At 36.6% G+C, this 19,213-nt stretch overlaps 1 protein-coding gene across 1 annotated transcript in view; it reads right to left on the minus strand.

The window, feature by feature from the left end:
• Positions 1 to 19,213, minus strand: part of LOC121384113 (helicase SKI2W-like) — a 44,001-nt gene that overhangs the window by 21,466 nt on the left and 3,322 nt on the right. Inside the window, 15 exon segments of the mRNA XM_041514348.1 lie at positions 129 to 222; positions 1,668 to 1,814; positions 4,677 to 4,783; positions 7,707 to 7,791; positions 9,783 to 9,929; positions 10,621 to 10,766; positions 12,000 to 12,128; positions 12,867 to 12,926; positions 13,624 to 13,817; positions 14,068 to 14,139; positions 14,837 to 14,897; positions 14,899 to 14,952; positions 15,272 to 15,389; positions 15,829 to 15,935; positions 18,996 to 19,191. Of these exon segments, the coding sequence (XP_041370282.1) occupies positions 129 to 222; positions 1,668 to 1,814; positions 4,677 to 4,783; positions 7,707 to 7,791; positions 9,783 to 9,929; positions 10,621 to 10,766; positions 12,000 to 12,128; positions 12,867 to 12,926; positions 13,624 to 13,817; positions 14,068 to 14,139; positions 14,837 to 14,897; positions 14,899 to 14,952; positions 15,272 to 15,389; positions 15,829 to 15,935; positions 18,996 to 19,115 (1,641 nt within the window). The 5' untranslated portion in view covers positions 19,116 to 19,191.

The raw sequence follows: 19,213 nt of genomic DNA on the forward strand, positions 1-19,213 counted from the left end.
AGAAAACCATATATAAATGAAATCCATTAACCCTTGTTAACACTTTCAACCGAACAACTCAACATAATGGATAGTATTGTGAAATTTTTTTAGAGTTAAGGAGTTAAATCTATCCTTTGATGTTATACCTGAGCTGGGTTCCCTCCCCTGGTTCCTTTTGGGCCATAACTTTGATCCCGTTTGCTAGATCTTTCCTTTTTAGCATCCAAAGCCTTTTTGTACCTGAATGAAAAATAATCCAGTTAGCAAATGTTTGATAATGTTTAGGAAGAGGTATTTTTTAAGAGTTAATATGATATGCACACATTAGGAATGTTAGTGAATTTAAATGTAAAAAACTCAGTACATATCAGATTTTGAAACTCATCAGAACAGTATGGTGCCCAAAAAACTACATATCTGGGACACTAAATTTTTATTTATAAAGGATACTTTAATTATTAACATGTTGTAGATCAAACACTTATGATATGTGATAACCACAGAATGCACATAGGCTAATAAAATTATTTTAACTTAGTCTCATTACCTAAATCAAGTAAGTAAAGTTTTTTTTTTTAACACCACCACTAGAGAACAATGATTTATTAATCATCGGCTATTGGCGTCAAACATTTGGTAATTTTAACATAGTCTTAGAGAGGAAACCCGCTACTCTTTCCCATTAGTAGCAATGGATCTTTTATATGTACCATCCCACAGACAGGATAGCATATACCATGGTCTTTGATATATCCACTGTTGTGCACTGGCTAGAACCAAATGGGGCCCACCAACGGGGATCGATCCCAAACCGACCACACATAAAGTGAGTGATTTACCACTTGGCTATGTCCTTCGCTAATCAAAGTAAAGTTTGTTTTATTTAACGCCGCCGCTAGAGCACATTGATTTTTTTATCTTATCATCGGCTATTGGACGTCAAACATATGGTCATTCTGACACTGTTTTTAGAGGAAACCCGCTGTCGCCACATAGGCTACTCTTTTTACGACAGGCAGCAAGGGATCTTTTATTTGCGCTTCCCACAGGCAGGATAGCACAAACCATGGCCTTTGTTGAACCAGTTATGGATCACTGGTCGGTGCAAGTGGTTTACACCTACCCATTGAGCCTTGCGGAGCACTCACTCAGGGTTTGGAGTCGGTATCTCGATTAAAAATCCCATGCCTCGACTGGGATCCGAACCCAGTACCTACCAGCCTGTAGACCGATGGCCTGCCACGACGCCACCGAGGCCGGTTACCTTCGCTAATCAAGTAAGTTTGTTGGTTCTGTTTCACGTCACCACTAGATCACACTTATTTATTAATTATCGGCTATTGGATGTCCAGCGTTTGGTAATTCTGACATACAGTCTTAGAGAGGAAACCCACTATTATTTCTCCATTAGTAGCAAGGGATCTGTTATGTCTCACAGACAGGATAGCACCTACTACGGCCTTTGATATACCAGTCGTAGTGCACTGGCTAGAACGAGAAATCGCCTAATATGCCCAATGACGGGGATCGATCCTAAACCAAACGTGCATCAAGTGAGTGCTTTATCACAAAGCTACATCCTGCCCAAATCAAGTAAGAGTGAAGAATGAAAAGCTGTGAAAAGTGAACATCTTGAAAAGATAACATTTTAGAAGATGATGATCATCCATCGAGATCTGACTGACCCGTTTGTAATAAAGTTTCCCTTTGAATCGACGATGACGAACATCTCACTGTTGGTCTTCATGCTGTTGCCCGTGTACAAGTGGTGCTCGAGAGGCACGGGGCGCTTCGAAGTGCTCACCACAAAGATCTTCTTCCGCTTCGTGCGTCTGAGAAAACAACACAAAAAACAAAGAAATGTTTTATTTAACGACACACTCAATACATTTTATTTACGGTTATACTGCATCAGACATATGGTTAAGGACCACACAGATACTATGAGAGGAAACCCGCTGTCGCCACTTCATGGACTACTCTTTCCGATTAGTAGCAATGGATATTTAATATGAATCATCCCACAGACAGAGTAGTACATACCATGGCCTTTCATATACCAGTCGTGGTGCACTGGCTGGAATGAGAAATACAACAACACCAATATCTCTACTGTATATGCATACCGAAAAGGATGTTGTTCTTTTCTCTCCAGTAGACCAACTCTGCTATCATATTACACAACAATAACTAAATTGGCATCTGTTATAATTACTGTAACAACACATTAAACACTGTTTACTTACATCACTGAAGAAGCTATAAGCAATAATTACTTGCAAGATTTTTGCATTTAACACTGGGACAATAAGTCATAGTGTGTGTATGAGTGTGTGTGCACACCTGATTACTTATATTTTTCAAATCAACTGATATAATTAAGATATTCATTTAAAAAGAAAAGTGATAATAATATTTTTAAAATGGCCATCAGAAGAAGCTATTATAATTACATATATAGAGGATAATAAATGAGTTACCAGTTATTATTAAACTGATAATAACTGGTACCGAGTTTGTTATTCTATTTATTACCTCAGCTATTTTTTCTCTAAAAACATTTATTTTTGACGCACATGCACGAAGGCCAACCTATATAGAAATGACGTAAACCACTTTACGCACTGTTCTGAGAATTGCTATAGCTTTGTAATTTAATCATGTTCATAGATAATTTTCAAAACCAAAAGTTATTTTTATTCTCCTAAAAATAAATATACTGAATTGTATTAAAATGACATTTTGTTATAAATTTAACACCCAAAACAGACAGCTGTAAACGCAAACACTTCAAACTACATGATGTCATTTTGTGTCTTTGCCAAATCGTGATGACATCATATTTAGTACCGACAAGGTCATTGGTTTGTAAGCGTCAAATCGTCCAATAGTATATTTCTCACTTACAAAATATGGAAAATATTTTCCCTGTTATGAGTGACCAGTGGGGTAATAAAAATACATACTTCATGGGTCCAACTTCTGAACAGCTAATACAAACTATCTACATGTATATGTCACCCCACCCAATCTGCAAACTCCATGGTGATACTGTACTCACCCTACCACCCAACCTGCAAACAGCATAGTGATACTGTACTTACCCCACCTAACCTGCAAACTACATGGTGATACTGTACTTACCCCACCCAACCTGCAAACTCCATGGTGATACTGTACTTACCCCACCCAATCTGATAACTACATGGTGATACTGTACTCACCCCACCCAACCTGCAAACAGCATGGTGATACTGTACTTACCCCACCCAACCTGCAAACTCCATGGTGATACTGTACTCACCCCACCCAATCTGCAAACTCCATGGTGATACTGTACTTACCCCACCCAACCTGCAAACTCCATGGTGATACTGTACTCACCCTACCACCCAACCTGCAAACTCCATGGTGATACTGTACTCACCCCACCCAATCTGCAAACTCCATGGTGATACTGTACTTACCCCACCCAACCTGCAAACTCCATGGTGATACTGTACTCACCCTACCACCCAACCTGCAAACTCCATGGTGATACTGTACTCACCCCACCCAACCTGCAAACTCCATGGTGATACTGTACTTACCCCACCCAATCTGCAAACTCCATGGTGATACTGTACTTACCCCACCCAACCTGCAAACTCCATGGTGATACTGTACTTACCCCACCCAATCTGCAAACAGCATAGTGATACTGTACTTACCCCACCCAACCTGCAAACTCCATGGTGATACTGTACTTACCCCACCCAATCTGCAAACTCCATGGTGATACTGTACTCACCCTACCACCCAACCTGCAAACAGCATAGTGATACTGTACATACCCCACCTAACCTGCAAACTACATGGTGACACTGTACTTACTCCACCCAATCTGCAAACTCCATGGTGATACTGTACTTACCCCACCCAATCTGCAAACTCCATAGTGATACTGTACGCACCCTACCACCCAACCTGCAAACAGCATAGTGATACTGTACTTACCCCACCTAACCTGCAAACTCAATGGTGATACTGTACTTACCCCACCCAATCTGCAAACAGCATAGTGATACTGTACTTACCCCACCTAACCTGCAAACTCCATGGTGATACTGTACTTACCCCACCCAACCTGCAAACTCCATGGTGATACTGTATTCACCCCACCCAACCTGTAAACTCCATGGTGATACTGTATTCACCCCACCACCCAACCTGCAAACTCCATGGTGATACTGTACTCACCCCACCACCCAACCTGCAAACTCCATGGTGATACTGTACTCACCCCACCACCCAACCTGCAAACTCCATGGTGATACTGTACTCACCCCTCCCAACCTGCAAACTCCATGGTGATACTGTATTCACCCCACCCAACCTGCAAACTCCATGGTGATACTGTACTCACCCCACCACCCAACCTGCAAACTCCATGGTGATACTGTACTTACCCCTCCCAACCTGCAAACTCCATGGTGATACTGTACTCACCCCACCCAATCTGCAAACTCCATGGTGATACTGTACTCACCCCACCACCCAACCTGCAAACTCCATGGTGATACTGTACTTACCCCTCCCAACCTGCAAACTCCATGGTGATACTGTACTCACCCCACCACCCAACCTGCAAACTCCATGGTGATACTGTACTTACCCCTCCCAACCTGCAAACTCCATGGTGATACTGTACTTACCCCACCCAACCTGCAAACTCCATGGTGTTAGGTACTGTTGCACTGAGCAATATTATATTCACATGCTGGGGAAGCATTATCAAAACCTCCTCCCACACCACTCCTCTCTGAAACAAAATATCAAAATACAACCATCAAAATACAAATGGGTGAATAATAATTCATCAACTAATTTTGTTTTCGGGATTGAATTTTTTTGGAAGAATATGTCTTACTGTGTAATTGTAAAAGTACAGCAATGGTATATTTCTTTTGATATGGTGAAAGTTTGTACAGAATTCATTTTGATATGATAGTAGTAATTAATTCAAACAAGAAAATAACCTAAACAAAAAGAGCATTTCTTGTTTGTTATGAGGTATAGCCAACCACTGACATAAATAAATGTTGTTTTACATAAAGAAAGATCAGCAGTACAATTAGAGGTATGTTTAAATGTGTAGAGAAAACAAAATCAAGTTTTTAATATTATTTGTTATCTAATTAATACAATTCTAATATTCTAAGCCATTTGTTTAAAGAGACATTCCTGAGTTTGCTGTATTGTAAGATGTTTCCGACTAATAAAATAGTTCTACAATTAAACTTACATATTAAATATATTTTCTTGTTTAGAATATCAGTGTCTGTATATTCAATGTGTTTCTGGTCGTCTTAATATTTATAAGAAGCCCAAACTGGACTTTGTCTTCAAATAATTTTGTACGTATGAAAAAATTATATTTTAGGAAATAAAATGATATTTAACCTAGTACAAATATTAGAACGATCAGAAGCACGTTTAATATACAGCCACTAATATTTTATGCAGAAAAATATAGTTGATATGTAATTACAATCGCTAAAAAGTCTCTGTTAGTCGATAACACCTTAAACATTGCAGCAAACTCAGGAATGTCCCTTTAATACAATCCTAATATTTATCAATTATTGACCGTCATTTCAAGCAATATCATGTTTTATAGACCGAAGAAATTGATGTTGGCCTCGGTCAATATCAATTTTTTCGGTCCATTGGCCTCGGTCAATATCAATTTTTTCGGTCCATAAAACATGATATTGCCCGAAATGTGGTCAATAATTCTTTTATTACATAATGTCATTCATAAGACTCATACATTCCTACTTTGTTTATCAGAATCGAAATACGCAAAAGCTAATCATTTCCCACAATGGTTACAACTGATGGGATTTAGTGACGTCACGTAATCCTATGATGTTGTATGACACGCAGAGGAATGCGGAAATAAAACAGTTGAAACATTACCAAGACAAAAATCAAATTCGAGACATTATAACCAACAAAAGCGTCAAAATCATATTAATAGTAAAATAAAATACAAAATGTGATAAATCTGAACATACATTTATACTGAACAGTTACCGATTACCTGCAAATGCATTTTTCTTATTTGTCAAAAAAAATCCTGAGAGTGCCGATTCCATCTGCATTTGGATATATCTTGTATGTTTCTAAATCTGCAGGATATTCCATACACAATTTGACGATTACTGACCTTGCTTTTTTCGTATTTGCAAAATTAAACTCAGTAAGACTAAAGATGTTAACTTTTTGTTGAAACCGGCCTCGGTGGTGTCGTGGTTAGGCCATTGGTCTACAGGCTGGTAGGTACTGGGTTCAGATCCCAATCGAGGCATGGGATTTTTAATCCAGATACCGACTCCAAACCCTGAGTGAGTGCTCCGCAAGGCTCAATGGGTACGTAGGTGTAAACCACTTGCACCGACCAGTGATCCATAAATGGTTCAACAAAGGCCATGGTTTGTGCTATCCTGCCTGTGGGAAGCGCAAATAAAAGATTCCTTGCTGTTAATCGGAAAGAGTAGCCCATGTAGTGGCAACAGCGGGTTTCCTCTCAAAATCTGTGTGGTCCTTAACCATATGTCTGACACCATATAACCGTAAATAAACTATGTTGAGTGCATCGTTAAATAAAATTTCTTTCTTTTTGTTGAAGGATAGCAAAGTGTTTTGTCACAAGTCTGTGCTTGTTTACATTAGACTTAGCAGTTGACATTGCATTACGTTACCTACTCATTAATATAGAATTTTGTCTCATCTTTATTTTCATTGGTCAGGGCAATATCACTTTTGATGGACCGGTGGGACCGTCTCAGGGCAATATCACTATTTACGGACCATCATGTGACTGGTTTTTGACCAATAAGAATAGATATATTTTCATTATGTAATAATCTCCTCTATCTAATAAATACAATTCTAATATTCTTATCTATCTGATTGTACAATTCTAATATTCTTATCTATCTGATTAATACAACTGCAATATTCTAAGCCATGTGATTAATACAATTCTAATCTAATTGATACAATTCTAATATCCCATCTATCTGATTAATATAATTCTACTATTCCCATCTATCTGATTAATACAATTCTAATATTCCCATCTATCTGATTATACAATTCTAATATTCCCATCTATCTGATTATACAACTCTAATATTCCCATCTATCTGATTATACAATTCTAATGTTCCCATCCATCTGATTATACAATTCTAATATTCCCATCTATCTGATTATACAATTCTAATATTCCCATCTATCTGATTATGTAATTCCAATATTCCCATCTATCTGATTATGTAATTCCAATATTCCCATCTATCTGATTATCCAATTCTAATATTCTCATCTATCTGATTATACAATTCTAATATTCCCATCCATCTGATTATACAATTCTAATATTCCCATCTATCTGATTATACAATTCTAATATTCCCATCTATCTGATTATGTAATTCCAATATTCCCATCTATCTGATTATGTAATTCCAATATTCCCATCTATCTGATTATCCAATTCTAATATTCTCATCTATCTGATTATACAATTCCAATATTCCCATCCATCTGATTATACAATTCCAATATTCCCATCTATCTGATTATACAATTCCAATATTCCCATCTATCTGATTATACAATTCCAATATTCCCATCTATCTGATTATGTAATTCCAATATTCTCAGACATTTACCTCGGAATCGTTTATGTAGTGAACTTCATCAAAAATCACCCATTCCAAATCTCTTATCACGTCTGATCCATTGTACAACATCGACCTGCAACAACACAAGAAATGTCACTTTAAAAATAAAAAGACCCATATAAAGCAGTCAGTATCATGTATCAAGAAAAGACAGAACTATTCTGCACGTCTTATCAGTTAAAAAACCCCACAAATTGTTATTGACATCTGGCACCAACTATAAGTAATTATCGTATCTCTAGAGATGTTATCAACAATTTGGTAATACCAGAGACACACCACCTTCCAGATGACCTCATGTGACATCGCGTCAGCTAGAGAAGAATATATGGTTGATTCACAATGGTCACACACCACATATTTTCCAGCCCACAGTATTCTTAGATTATGATCAGTCAATGACATGACTATCACAAATGGCCGTTGATTCTGTTACCATGTTAACAGGATAATTCATGCCCTCGTGTCACCTGTGTTGCCACCAACATCCAGCTCAACAAAAAACCATCATGTTATCCTGGCAAACTACCTGGCCAACTTAATCTTGATATTGAATAAAGTTCCTATCAAACTTTCTACAAATGTATTAATGAGGTGCCATTGCAAAAACATGTCCAGGTATTTCTCAGTAAATTCAGTAGCTATTTTATATAATTAGACCACATTAAATTAAACAAGAATTCTGCAGAATTAAATGTGTCGCCTACCATAAACATTGTTGGTGCACTGTGATGAACTGTAGTCCATAGATGCAACTACAAACCAAGTTTCACTGACCTAGGACTTGTTGTTTGTGAGAACCTGATCTAAACGTCAAACTTTAATGTTAAACTTTAATGCAAAAGTTGCCGCCACCATCGTTAGAAAAGTAATACCTATATCTCTCGCTTTCTTACTTTGTAAAGACGACCAAAAAATGGCTGTTACAAAGCTGAGTTTTCAACTGACTGGGCCTGGCAAAGTAAAATCAAGATGACTGGTTTATTTGTTTTGTTTAACGACACCACTAGAGCACACCGATTATTAATCATCAGCTATTGGATGTCAAATATTTGATAATTTTGACGTATTGTTTTAAAGAGGAAACACGCTACATTTTTGTATGAGTAGCAAGGGATCTTTTATATGCACCATCCCACAGACAGGATAGCACATACCACAGCCTTTGATAAACCAGTCACGGTGCACTGGATGGAACGAGAAATAGCCCAATGGGCCCATGGACAGGGTTCAATTAAGAATTGACCGCAATTATTTTTTGGTTCATGCAAGTATGAACCGAAAAAACAATGTGCACACTGTATGACTCCGCGTAGGTCATACAAAAGTGTGCACATCGTTTTTTCTGTTCATACTTGCATGCACCAAAATATAATTGCGGTCAAATCTTATAATTAAATTTATATGCATACTTTAACAATACATAATTGAATCTATTTTTTTTTAGCTTTAAATACGCCTGTAGTATTGTTTGTGTAAACTCATTGATACTTATGTTGCAAAAGAATGCAAACATTCATTCACTATTATTTGAATCAGGTGATTTTTTGTAAATGACATAATTTGGTAAATGACGTAATTTTGATAAGCAACGTCATTTCATCTAGCTGCTGTGCATTTTTACGGATCATTTCGTTATATTTTTTTTCTTGTTTAATCAATGCGTATAGATTTACATGTCTACTCTGCTATAGCATTTTCCATCAATTTATCGTATACATTTTTAAACATTATTATTGATTTTGTAGCTTTCATGTGTATTTTCTTCAAAATATCTAAATATTGTTGCCTGAATAATCCAGCTTGTTGCACAAAAGTAGTGCGAGTCAGTGGGGGGTAGTAGGCATGGCTTCAATTTTTTCAGTTCATCGAGATATGAACGAAAAAAAGTAAGCACCTCTGGACCAATCAGATTGCCGTAAAGTAAAGACAGAGAAAATTTAATTATTCCTAGACCAACTGCGCATCAGGTTTGTCTTATAATAGTTTTTCACAATCTTTTGAGATTAACATGGATGATCTTTTAATTAAAGTATGATAAACACTAATTAATAATAGATGTACCTTAAAATCTCTGTGGTCATGATAAGGCAGGCAGCTGTCTGGTTTAACTGAACATCACCAGTAACCAATCCAACATCGCCAAACGTCTGCTTAAAGTCTCGGAATTTCTGATTGGACAATGCCTTGATGGGAGATGTATAAATTGTTCTGCAAAAGCAAATAAATGTGAACTTCAACATTTAATGGATATCACATTTAAATCATTATTATACAAACTCACAAATCCCCTCTTCCACCAGTGGCAGGATGTTGCTCACAGGTAAAGTATTCTCCTCGGGTGTGACGGGTCATAGGATCGATTGCCCTCAAAGGACGTGTCTTGTATTTTCATCCTAACTAGTACTCCATGATTTTTCCATCAAACACAATAGTGTGTACTGACTATGAGACATATAATAGTAGGCCTACATATAAAAGAAAACTTTCTGCAGCAGAAGGTTCTCTCCCAAACAACAATGAACGAATGTTTAAGTATACTCCAGCATGAAAAATATATGTAATTATGAAATAATGAAATATTCACATCACTATGAAAACATAAACGGTGAAACATTATAAAGAGCCATGTACAAGTGTTGGGATAGCCATATGCTAGATACCCATAGCTCTGACTTGAATGTGTTGTGGTGACATTAAACAAATATTCCTCTCTCCTGACACCCACCCAACCTTTCTCAGCCCGAACATATGATCTGATGAAGAACTGCTTAATCAGTACACGCTTCATGCCTACACACTCTCAGTGGAACGTTATTTCATTTTAATAAAATTAATGAAGATGGATACTACTAGTATTACATTACATCTTAACAAATTTAGTTGTGTACAAAGCACTGACCGTGTCATATGCTTTAGAGACAAAGCAATAGCATACTCTGCTACCACTGTTTTACCGGCCGACGTGTGGGCAGACACAAACACACTCTCATGCGATTCCAGATGAAGTATCGCTTGTTTCTGGAAGATATCCAACTCAAACGGCCACTGAAAAACATTAACACCACCAAGATAGCTTTAACAAGCAATAAAACTAATAAATTTATAATTCTAGAAATAAACATTCTACTTTAAAAAAGTTAACTGTATAAATATAAAGTGTCAATGCAAAGGTGAATGCAGTAAAATCTACAAATAAGAATATTAATATCAAACGTCAATCAACAATATTCAAAGGGATTTTGCTCTTACACAATAATGCATTAGGAATACACCACTGATGTCTAATTTTTCAAGAGCTGCTTCTAGACTTAATATCCACCTATATAATTAAACAAACAGTTATTCAATTACTAAAGAATGTGGAGTACTCATCTGAGATGTAGATCATTTTGTTGTGTTAATTTTCTCTTTATTTTATTAATATTAAATTTATATTGAATGACACAATAAAGTTTATAAAATTGGAATAATGTCTAAGGAACATCTTGTGCAGTATCATGTGGAGATTCACAATGTATTTTCCTGTATGTCTCACCTTGTAGGCCATGTGTGGTATTCTCCTGTATGTCTCACCTTGTAGGCCATGTGTGGTATCCTCCTGTATGTCTCACCTTGTAAGCCATGAGTGGTATTCTCCTGTATGTCTCACCTTGTAGGCCATGTGTGGTATTCTCCTGTATGTCTCACCTTGTAGGCCATGTGTGGTATTCTCCTGTATGTCTCACCTTGTAGGCCATGTGTGGTATTCTCCTGTATGTCTCACCTTGTAGGCCATGTGTGGTATTCTCCTGTATGTCTCACCTTGTAGGTCACCTTGTAGGCCATGTGTGTATTCTCCTGTATTCTCCTGTATGTCTCACCTTGTAGGCCATGTTTGGTATTCTCCTGTATGTCTCACCTTGTAGGCCATGTGTGGTATTCTCCTGTATGCCTCACCTTGTAGGCCATGTTTGGTATTTTCCTGTATGCCTCACCTTGTAGGCCATGTGTGGTATTCTCCTGTATGCCTCACCGTGTAGGCCATGTGTGGTATTCTCCTGTATGTCTCACCTTGTAGGCCATGTGTGGTATTCTCCTGTATATCTCACCTTGTAGGCCATGTGTGGTATTCTCCTGTATGTCTCACCATGTAGGCCATGTGTGGTATTCTCCTGTATATCTCACCTTGTAGGCCATGTGTGGTATTCTCTTGTGTGTCTCACCGTGTAGGCCATGTGTGGTATTCTCCTGTATATCTCACCTTGTAGGCCATGTGTGGTAATCTGCTGTATGTCTCACCTTGTAGGCCATGTGTGGTATTCTCTTGTAGAAATCATCAACAGGCTCGTTGACATCAACCTTCACCGCCCACTCCTCCGCTTCACACTTTCCTCGTAACGCAGTCTTCTCAACAGGTTTCTCATTTGTCTACAGAAAACAATTTTATTTTTTCTAATTCAACAAAAAAAAGAAGTTTTCTTACTAATGAAGTCAAAGTATTTATTATACTATTATGTGAAATGACTGGAGAGGTTAGCATTCAATGCACAGGTAAAACAGTTTGAAACCAGGAACTGTGAAGCAAGAAATAAAATTAAGTAATGAAACAAATTCTTAAAAACTGAAACAACCCTTTTACCTACATATGACATAAGAATTATAAAATGTACCTTTCAACCTGCACATGAACTTTTTATCATGTGGCTTTGTGTGACACCAATCTCCATATGGGTGCTGTTTAACATTAGTCCATTCCAAATGAACAGGCCAATGTTAATTTGAAACTTAAAATTAATGGAAATTACCGAAAGAAAAAGGAAAGAGTTTTAATTACATTATAATTATGTTTATATAGTGTCAGACATTGGTTGAGAACCACAGAGATAATTAGAGAGGAAACCTGCTGCCACAACTACATGACTATGCTTTTTCTATTAAGTAACATCTTTTATATGCACCATCTCACAGACAGGATAGTACATACCATAGCCTTAGTTATACCAGTTATGGAGAACTGGCTGGAATGAGAAATAACCCAATGAGTCCATCAATGGGGATCGATCCTAGACTGACCGACTACAAGCAAACTCTCTACCATTGGGCTATCTCCCATCCCATGAAAATGCCTGAGACATGCAGGTGTGACAGCACACGAGGCATACTAACCAGGACAAGATTGTCTAGTCCTTCTAGCTCATTTATTTGGCTTTCTTCAACTCTCTCTTTCTGCAAAGAAAAAAGCAAGCACATTTTAATGAAATAAAAAAAAATTCACACAAGTGAATAAATGATTGTTGTTGTTTGTTTTATTTTTATTTGATCTTACATTCACATAGTTATTAAATACATATGATCTGGTTGTAATTGCAACATATATGTAAAATAAATTATACATACACAAATATCATAGGATACACTTATGCCTGTAATGCCTGACCAATATTTTCCCATCTTTTTCTTATTCTGGAAGTATTTGCTGAAGGGCATAAATATAATGAATACAGTTCTGTGTGTTTATACGACTTAACATGTTTTGTTCTGCTGTATTGTATCAAAGCACTGACATGTTGATTTTAGTGTGGTGTGGTTAGACAACATTCTTGATGTTCAGAACTATGGTCCTGTACCAAAGGTACACAAATATAGAGACTGAAAGATACCATTTATCTTTCGAGTTGTTTCAAAACATATCTAACAAGTTGAAAGATAAATGGTATCTAATGGACACAATACAGTATTTTATTTCTTACTCATCCTCAAAAACCAGATTAAAAACAAATTTGTTGTTTGTGCAACTAAAACTTATTTACAGCATTTGCTGTTAACTTACACCTCACCAAGCAATCAATTTCAGGTTAACTTATTTCACGGAGCATTCAGTGAGATATTTTCCATTTGTGTACTCCAGTGTAATCTTTCTTACATTTTCTGTTACTTCTTCATCTTCAATATCACTGGCAGGAAAGTCAATGTCATCGGTGTCAGCCATTATGTCCTGGAGGTTGATCACTGTGGTGGTTGTCTCGGCAACATAATCTGGTTTATCTACCTCAGACCCAGACATCTTCTTCTTAAATGTCATTCCAGATGCTAACCCAGGAGCAACTGTTTGAAGATCTGAACAGAGAGTATTAATAGAGATCATATGTCTTGGTCCCAATGATTGTTGTTTTTTTTGTATTTTAAAAAACATCACTAATCTAGTAAAAATGACACTTTGTGATGAAAGGATCCATGATGTTGAAAGAACAGCTCTGAAGTATAAAACACATTAATTAATACGTCTTTGTGCAATCTTCATTTGTTGTAGAACATTGATAATAGTAGAATATTCAGAGGTGTGCTAATACAATAAATAGGAACTCACTATTCTCTAGGTCGAATTCGATTAATCCACTGCCATCTTGATCCAACTTCATTTCTGGTTCATCAAGTCCACCTCAAAGAAATTAGTGAACATCAGTGGATTAGTGCAATAAACTAAGCCAATGGAAAAATTATAATCCACTAATTTAAACCATCGGTAGACAAGATGATTTTCTGTTTCAGATTTTTGGCAAATTCTATTCTCCCTTTTGGCAAATTCTGGGTTTTTTTACCATTTTTCTAAAGTTTCCAATTAATGTCAAGCAATAATTTTAGTTCTTGCTACAAATAATGTGAAATTCTCCTATATAAATTAGCAGATGCACACAAAATGTGACAAAAATTAATTATTTTACATTGTTAGATGAATGCTTATCACGATTCAGTTATGTTTAATACAAGGTCCATGATACAATACATCAATTTATGGCAGCTGTAATGTGCTACATCATATACCTAAAACAATATTAAAGTCACTGGCCTTAATAACCAAGGTACGTACATTTTCGTTTTTACATGAAATTAATATTGAGCTACTGCCAACACGAGGATGACCAGAAACCATCGAAACTATTTAGCAATCATCAGATTAGCTCTAACTTGTAACAGAGGCTAGACGTTAGTGATATCAAATTTAGTGGTAAACAGGTGTAATTGCCGAGTCAGGATCAATAAGTATGGGGATATCGCTACCCATGTATTTGTATTGTATCACGACTTACCTGTGTGTCTACACCCCAAGAGTTAATACTGTAGTTCTTGACACTCACCTGGCCAGAATGGGTAACTGCCTGCATTACCCCAAACACTTTGTGAGACTGGCCCAGGACTGACGCTTCAGTGATAGTGAATTTTTCTCTGATTGGCCTTCATCTGTAACATATTCCTGCAACAAGCAACACAACATATCTATACAGTCTGTCGATGAAAAGGGCCGTGTTCATTTATTCATGGGGGTGGTTGTGTGACCAGCAGGCAGCAGACCCAGTAGGTATAGTTTCCAAGTTAACAAACTAAATAAAAAGGTCGACATCATGACTATTGTATTCAGAAGGCAACACTTACATGCTGTCACAGGCAATACAGAGAAAAGCACCTTTAGCATATCAGGTTCCAGATGAATGTATATAATAGATTTGCATGATAGTGGTGATTTGTCAAAAGGTTTAGAACATGCAATACATTTTGAACAAAATACTGAGTACCTCTTTGTACCCTAACAGTTTTCCTGTGGTGGCATTCCTCTCCACTTCTATAGTCGTCTGAACTGGACATGTATCTAAAGACAGTATGCGATCTGGGCACATCTTGCGGGGCCAAAACCTAGTAATAATAAATAATAGTATTTGTTTACATCAACTCACTCAGGTGCCAGGGTTTAAACTGTCACTCATCAAATTACCAAATGCAAATTAGAGTTGAATTTAGCAATTTATTACATGATTAATTTGTAAAAAAAAGCTAATATCACAATAACATGCAGTTTATGGATCTAGCACTGGTTCCACTGGCTCACTACATGTTAAAACACAACTGATATGTGAACATATCTTTAAAATATCAAAACATTAAAAAATATGAAAAGTAATCACAGAGCAAAACATTTTTCACTAAAACTGAAAATTTAAACACACTGTTTCACACTTTATAAAAAAATGTTGACTGAAAAAACACAAAAATCAGTCATGCTGCTTAGTAACAGAGAAAAGCTAATGACAGCCTATGCAAGTCTGCAGACAAGTGATAAGAAAACACAAACTACCTTTGTGCATTTTTAAAGTTATGCACAGGCAACTCTTCAAGGCATGTAAGAAAGGTTTCCAGCTCATCTCCGATACTTGGCAGAACAGGTGGCAAACCACAAGGAAGCTGTAAACAAAATGTAACAAAATGTGGTGACAAGTTTAATAAGTACATACAAAATGACCACCATGTGGTACTGAAAGACTTGATATACATGTAGCTTGTCTAAATGTACTCACAAAACAATATTTGACTTGTTAACCTTTTCTATGTTGAGTACTAACACAGCAACATATTAATTACCATCCTGAGTTGACAACAAATGTCAAATCAATCCAATTAAAACACTGGATGTCCTGATGAAAGAATTCGAGAAGGGTGGAATACATACCTGAACGTAAAGTTAAGAACAGGCAGAATATATAATTAGAAGCATTCTTAAAAGTATTGGGGCTGGACATAGCCTATAGTGGTAAAGTGCTTGCCTGATGCACGGTCGGTCTAGGATTGATTCCCGTCGGTGGGCCCATTGGGCTATTTCTCATCCCAGCCAGTGCACCACAACTGGTATATCAAAGGTCATGGTATGTGCTATCCTGTCTGTGGGATGATGCATATAAAAGATCCCTTGCTACTAATGGAAAAATGTACTGGGTTTCCTCTCTAAGACTATATGTCACTCAAAATTACCAAATGTTGACATCCAGTAGCCGATGATTAATAAATCATGTTTTCTATTGGTGTCATGAAACAAAACAAACATCTTCTTCTTCTACTTAAAATATTGCAGTCTAAACCAAAAGAAGAGCTATAACTGTCAAAAATGGGTAAATTGCCATAGAAGTCAAACATGATCTGTGACATAACGTGATAAAGCTCAATATATTGAGGCATTGCAGAAAACAATATCTGAAAAACAAATTGTTTTTAATCACCTAAATTCAAGGGCCATAACTCTGTCAAAAGTGGGTAAATCACCATGACAATCAAACTAGAAATGCTATACACAATCAGGGGACAATATTTCGAAATCTGAGGTAACCGGAAGTCGGTTCACGTGGTTTTTACCTAGGTAACCAACTGTTCGGTTACGTGAATTATATTTGCGTAACCCGTGGGTTACCCGATTGGTTACCTCAAAATTACGTTGAAATTATATTTAAATACATAGTTTTTAGCTCAAACAAATACGAAAGAAAACATTTTACCAAAACAATATGTCTTTAATGCTTGCTAAAGTTAACAATATTATAAAAGAACTGAATATCAGCCCCAGTATTGAAACAAAATACAGGGGCGTAACCAGACCTTTTTTTTTAGCATTACGCACGCCAAAGGCGTGCCCGAGCCAGGGGATTCGGGAGACCTCCCCCTGTGAAAATTTTGAAACTCAGAACGGCTGTAGATGCATTCTGAGCCTTTTTGGAGGCATTTTTTTTCTATCTTTTTTGAAGGCATTTTTTTTTCTATCTTTTTTCGAGTCAATTTTAAGAGGATATTTTATAGAACAATTACATACAGCCTTGACCTATTCCCGGATTATGTTTTTGCATTACGCACATGCGTACTGTCCGTAATGGGCGCTACATTTTGAAATAGATACATAATCATTTGAAGGGATTCCTTTTTTCGTTTTGCGTTGTTTACGCTACTTTCACTTTATCGATGGTACTTCTATACTACAGTGACATTACAAATGCTTGTTTTTTAAAGCTCATTATGCGACGTTAGTATTTTTCAATTTTTGTGACACTTTTGGATTCCTGTTTTTGTTAAAACTGTTTTCAACATATGCAAAATTATTGCCAATCCAATATTATGTCTACATATATTCCTTTAGCGATAAAATAGCAGCAGATAATTAAGCCGTCCCAAGCAGTCCGGGCACATTTCTTTAAAACTTTTTTAAAAGTTTAGATTGGTCGCAAGTTACAACTGTTGCAATATAATGTTGTTTACTGGTTTGCTGCGCATCAAGTATTTAAAAATCAGTCTAAAACATTTGTCAGAATACTAGGAGTATGTCTGCGTGAATATACTTCCTGTAATCGTGAAGTTTGCAAGTTTTAATTTCTGAACGTTTACATGAATGAATGAATGAATGTTTAACGACACCCCAGCACGAAAAATACATTGGCTATTGGGTGTCAAACTATGGTAATGCAAACAAATAAGGTGATGATCAACATCAATATAAAAATTCAAGATTAAATAAAAAACAGTGTAAAGAACTGTGCAAAAATACAAATATCAGATAGATACTGACCTTTACTCAAAATTTCAATTTGTGCTGTATTGGCCATTCTTAAAGAGAATATTACACCCCTGCACCACGGCGAGGTTACAGCATGCGCAGGGGTGAACGTTTACAGGTCATGACGTAACCAATTTGCGGTTCGCATAAATTTAATTTTACGTAACCGACACCAGAACAGAACGGCGGTTCGCGTGAAATATTGTGCCAAATATCTTGGGGCATTGTGAAAAAAAGTCTGGAAAATTATATGTGGGACAGACGGACAGATAGACCAGACAGAGACGAAACCTATATAATAGTCCCTTCTGCATGGACAGTAGGGGACTAATAACTGTATGAAAATAACAACATAATCACATTTATTATAATACATTCATAAAAGTTCACAAAAAGTAAAATAAACAAGCATTATGAGAGTACTGCTAAAGCAATACATATCCTCTACTGAACTCAAATGTTTTTTGTATCTTCTAAGTTCAAGGGTCATAAATCCATCAAAAATAGGTAAATTTCCATGAAAGTAAAACTTGATCTGTAACAGTAAATTTGTAAACACATAATTTCAGGTCAATATCTCAAGGCCTTCTGAAAACAATTCTGGAAAACAAATTTTCACTTCACCTAACTTCAAGCCATAACTCCATCAAAAATGTGTGAATCGTCATGAAAGTCACACTTGATCTGTAACAGTACATGATAAAGCTATAAACAAAACTGCAGGTCAATATCTCAAGGTTTTAAAAAAAAAAAAAATCCACAAAGCTATATGTGGGACAGACGGACGGACAGACAGACAGACAGACAGACAGAAGGATGGAGATGAAACCTCTAGTCCCCTCCAGTTGGATCAGTAGGGGACTAATTACTGTCCGGTAATAAAACAAATTAGAACAATTATAGATAATGCTAAGTATAGTATAAAATCTCACGGTCTTTAAAGGTAAATGATGTGACTGGATATTCTGAACTGGAACAACTTCCACTCCACCATGGCAGCCAGTTTCTAGCAGGTCAAAATTCAAGTCAAGATGTTCAGAATCCATTTTCATTCAGAAGTAATCATCTCAGGAAAATATTCCAGCATCCAGCATAATATATATAATCGACATCCCAAACTGCGTTCACCTAATGACAAAAACACAAATTT

This window comes from Gigantopelta aegis, chromosome 10 (assembly GCF_016097555.1).
Source record: "Gigantopelta aegis isolate Gae_Host chromosome 10, Gae_host_genome, whole genome shotgun sequence".
In the NCBI taxonomy this organism is placed as follows: Eukaryota; Metazoa; Mollusca; class Gastropoda; order Neomphalida; family Peltospiridae; genus Gigantopelta; species Gigantopelta aegis.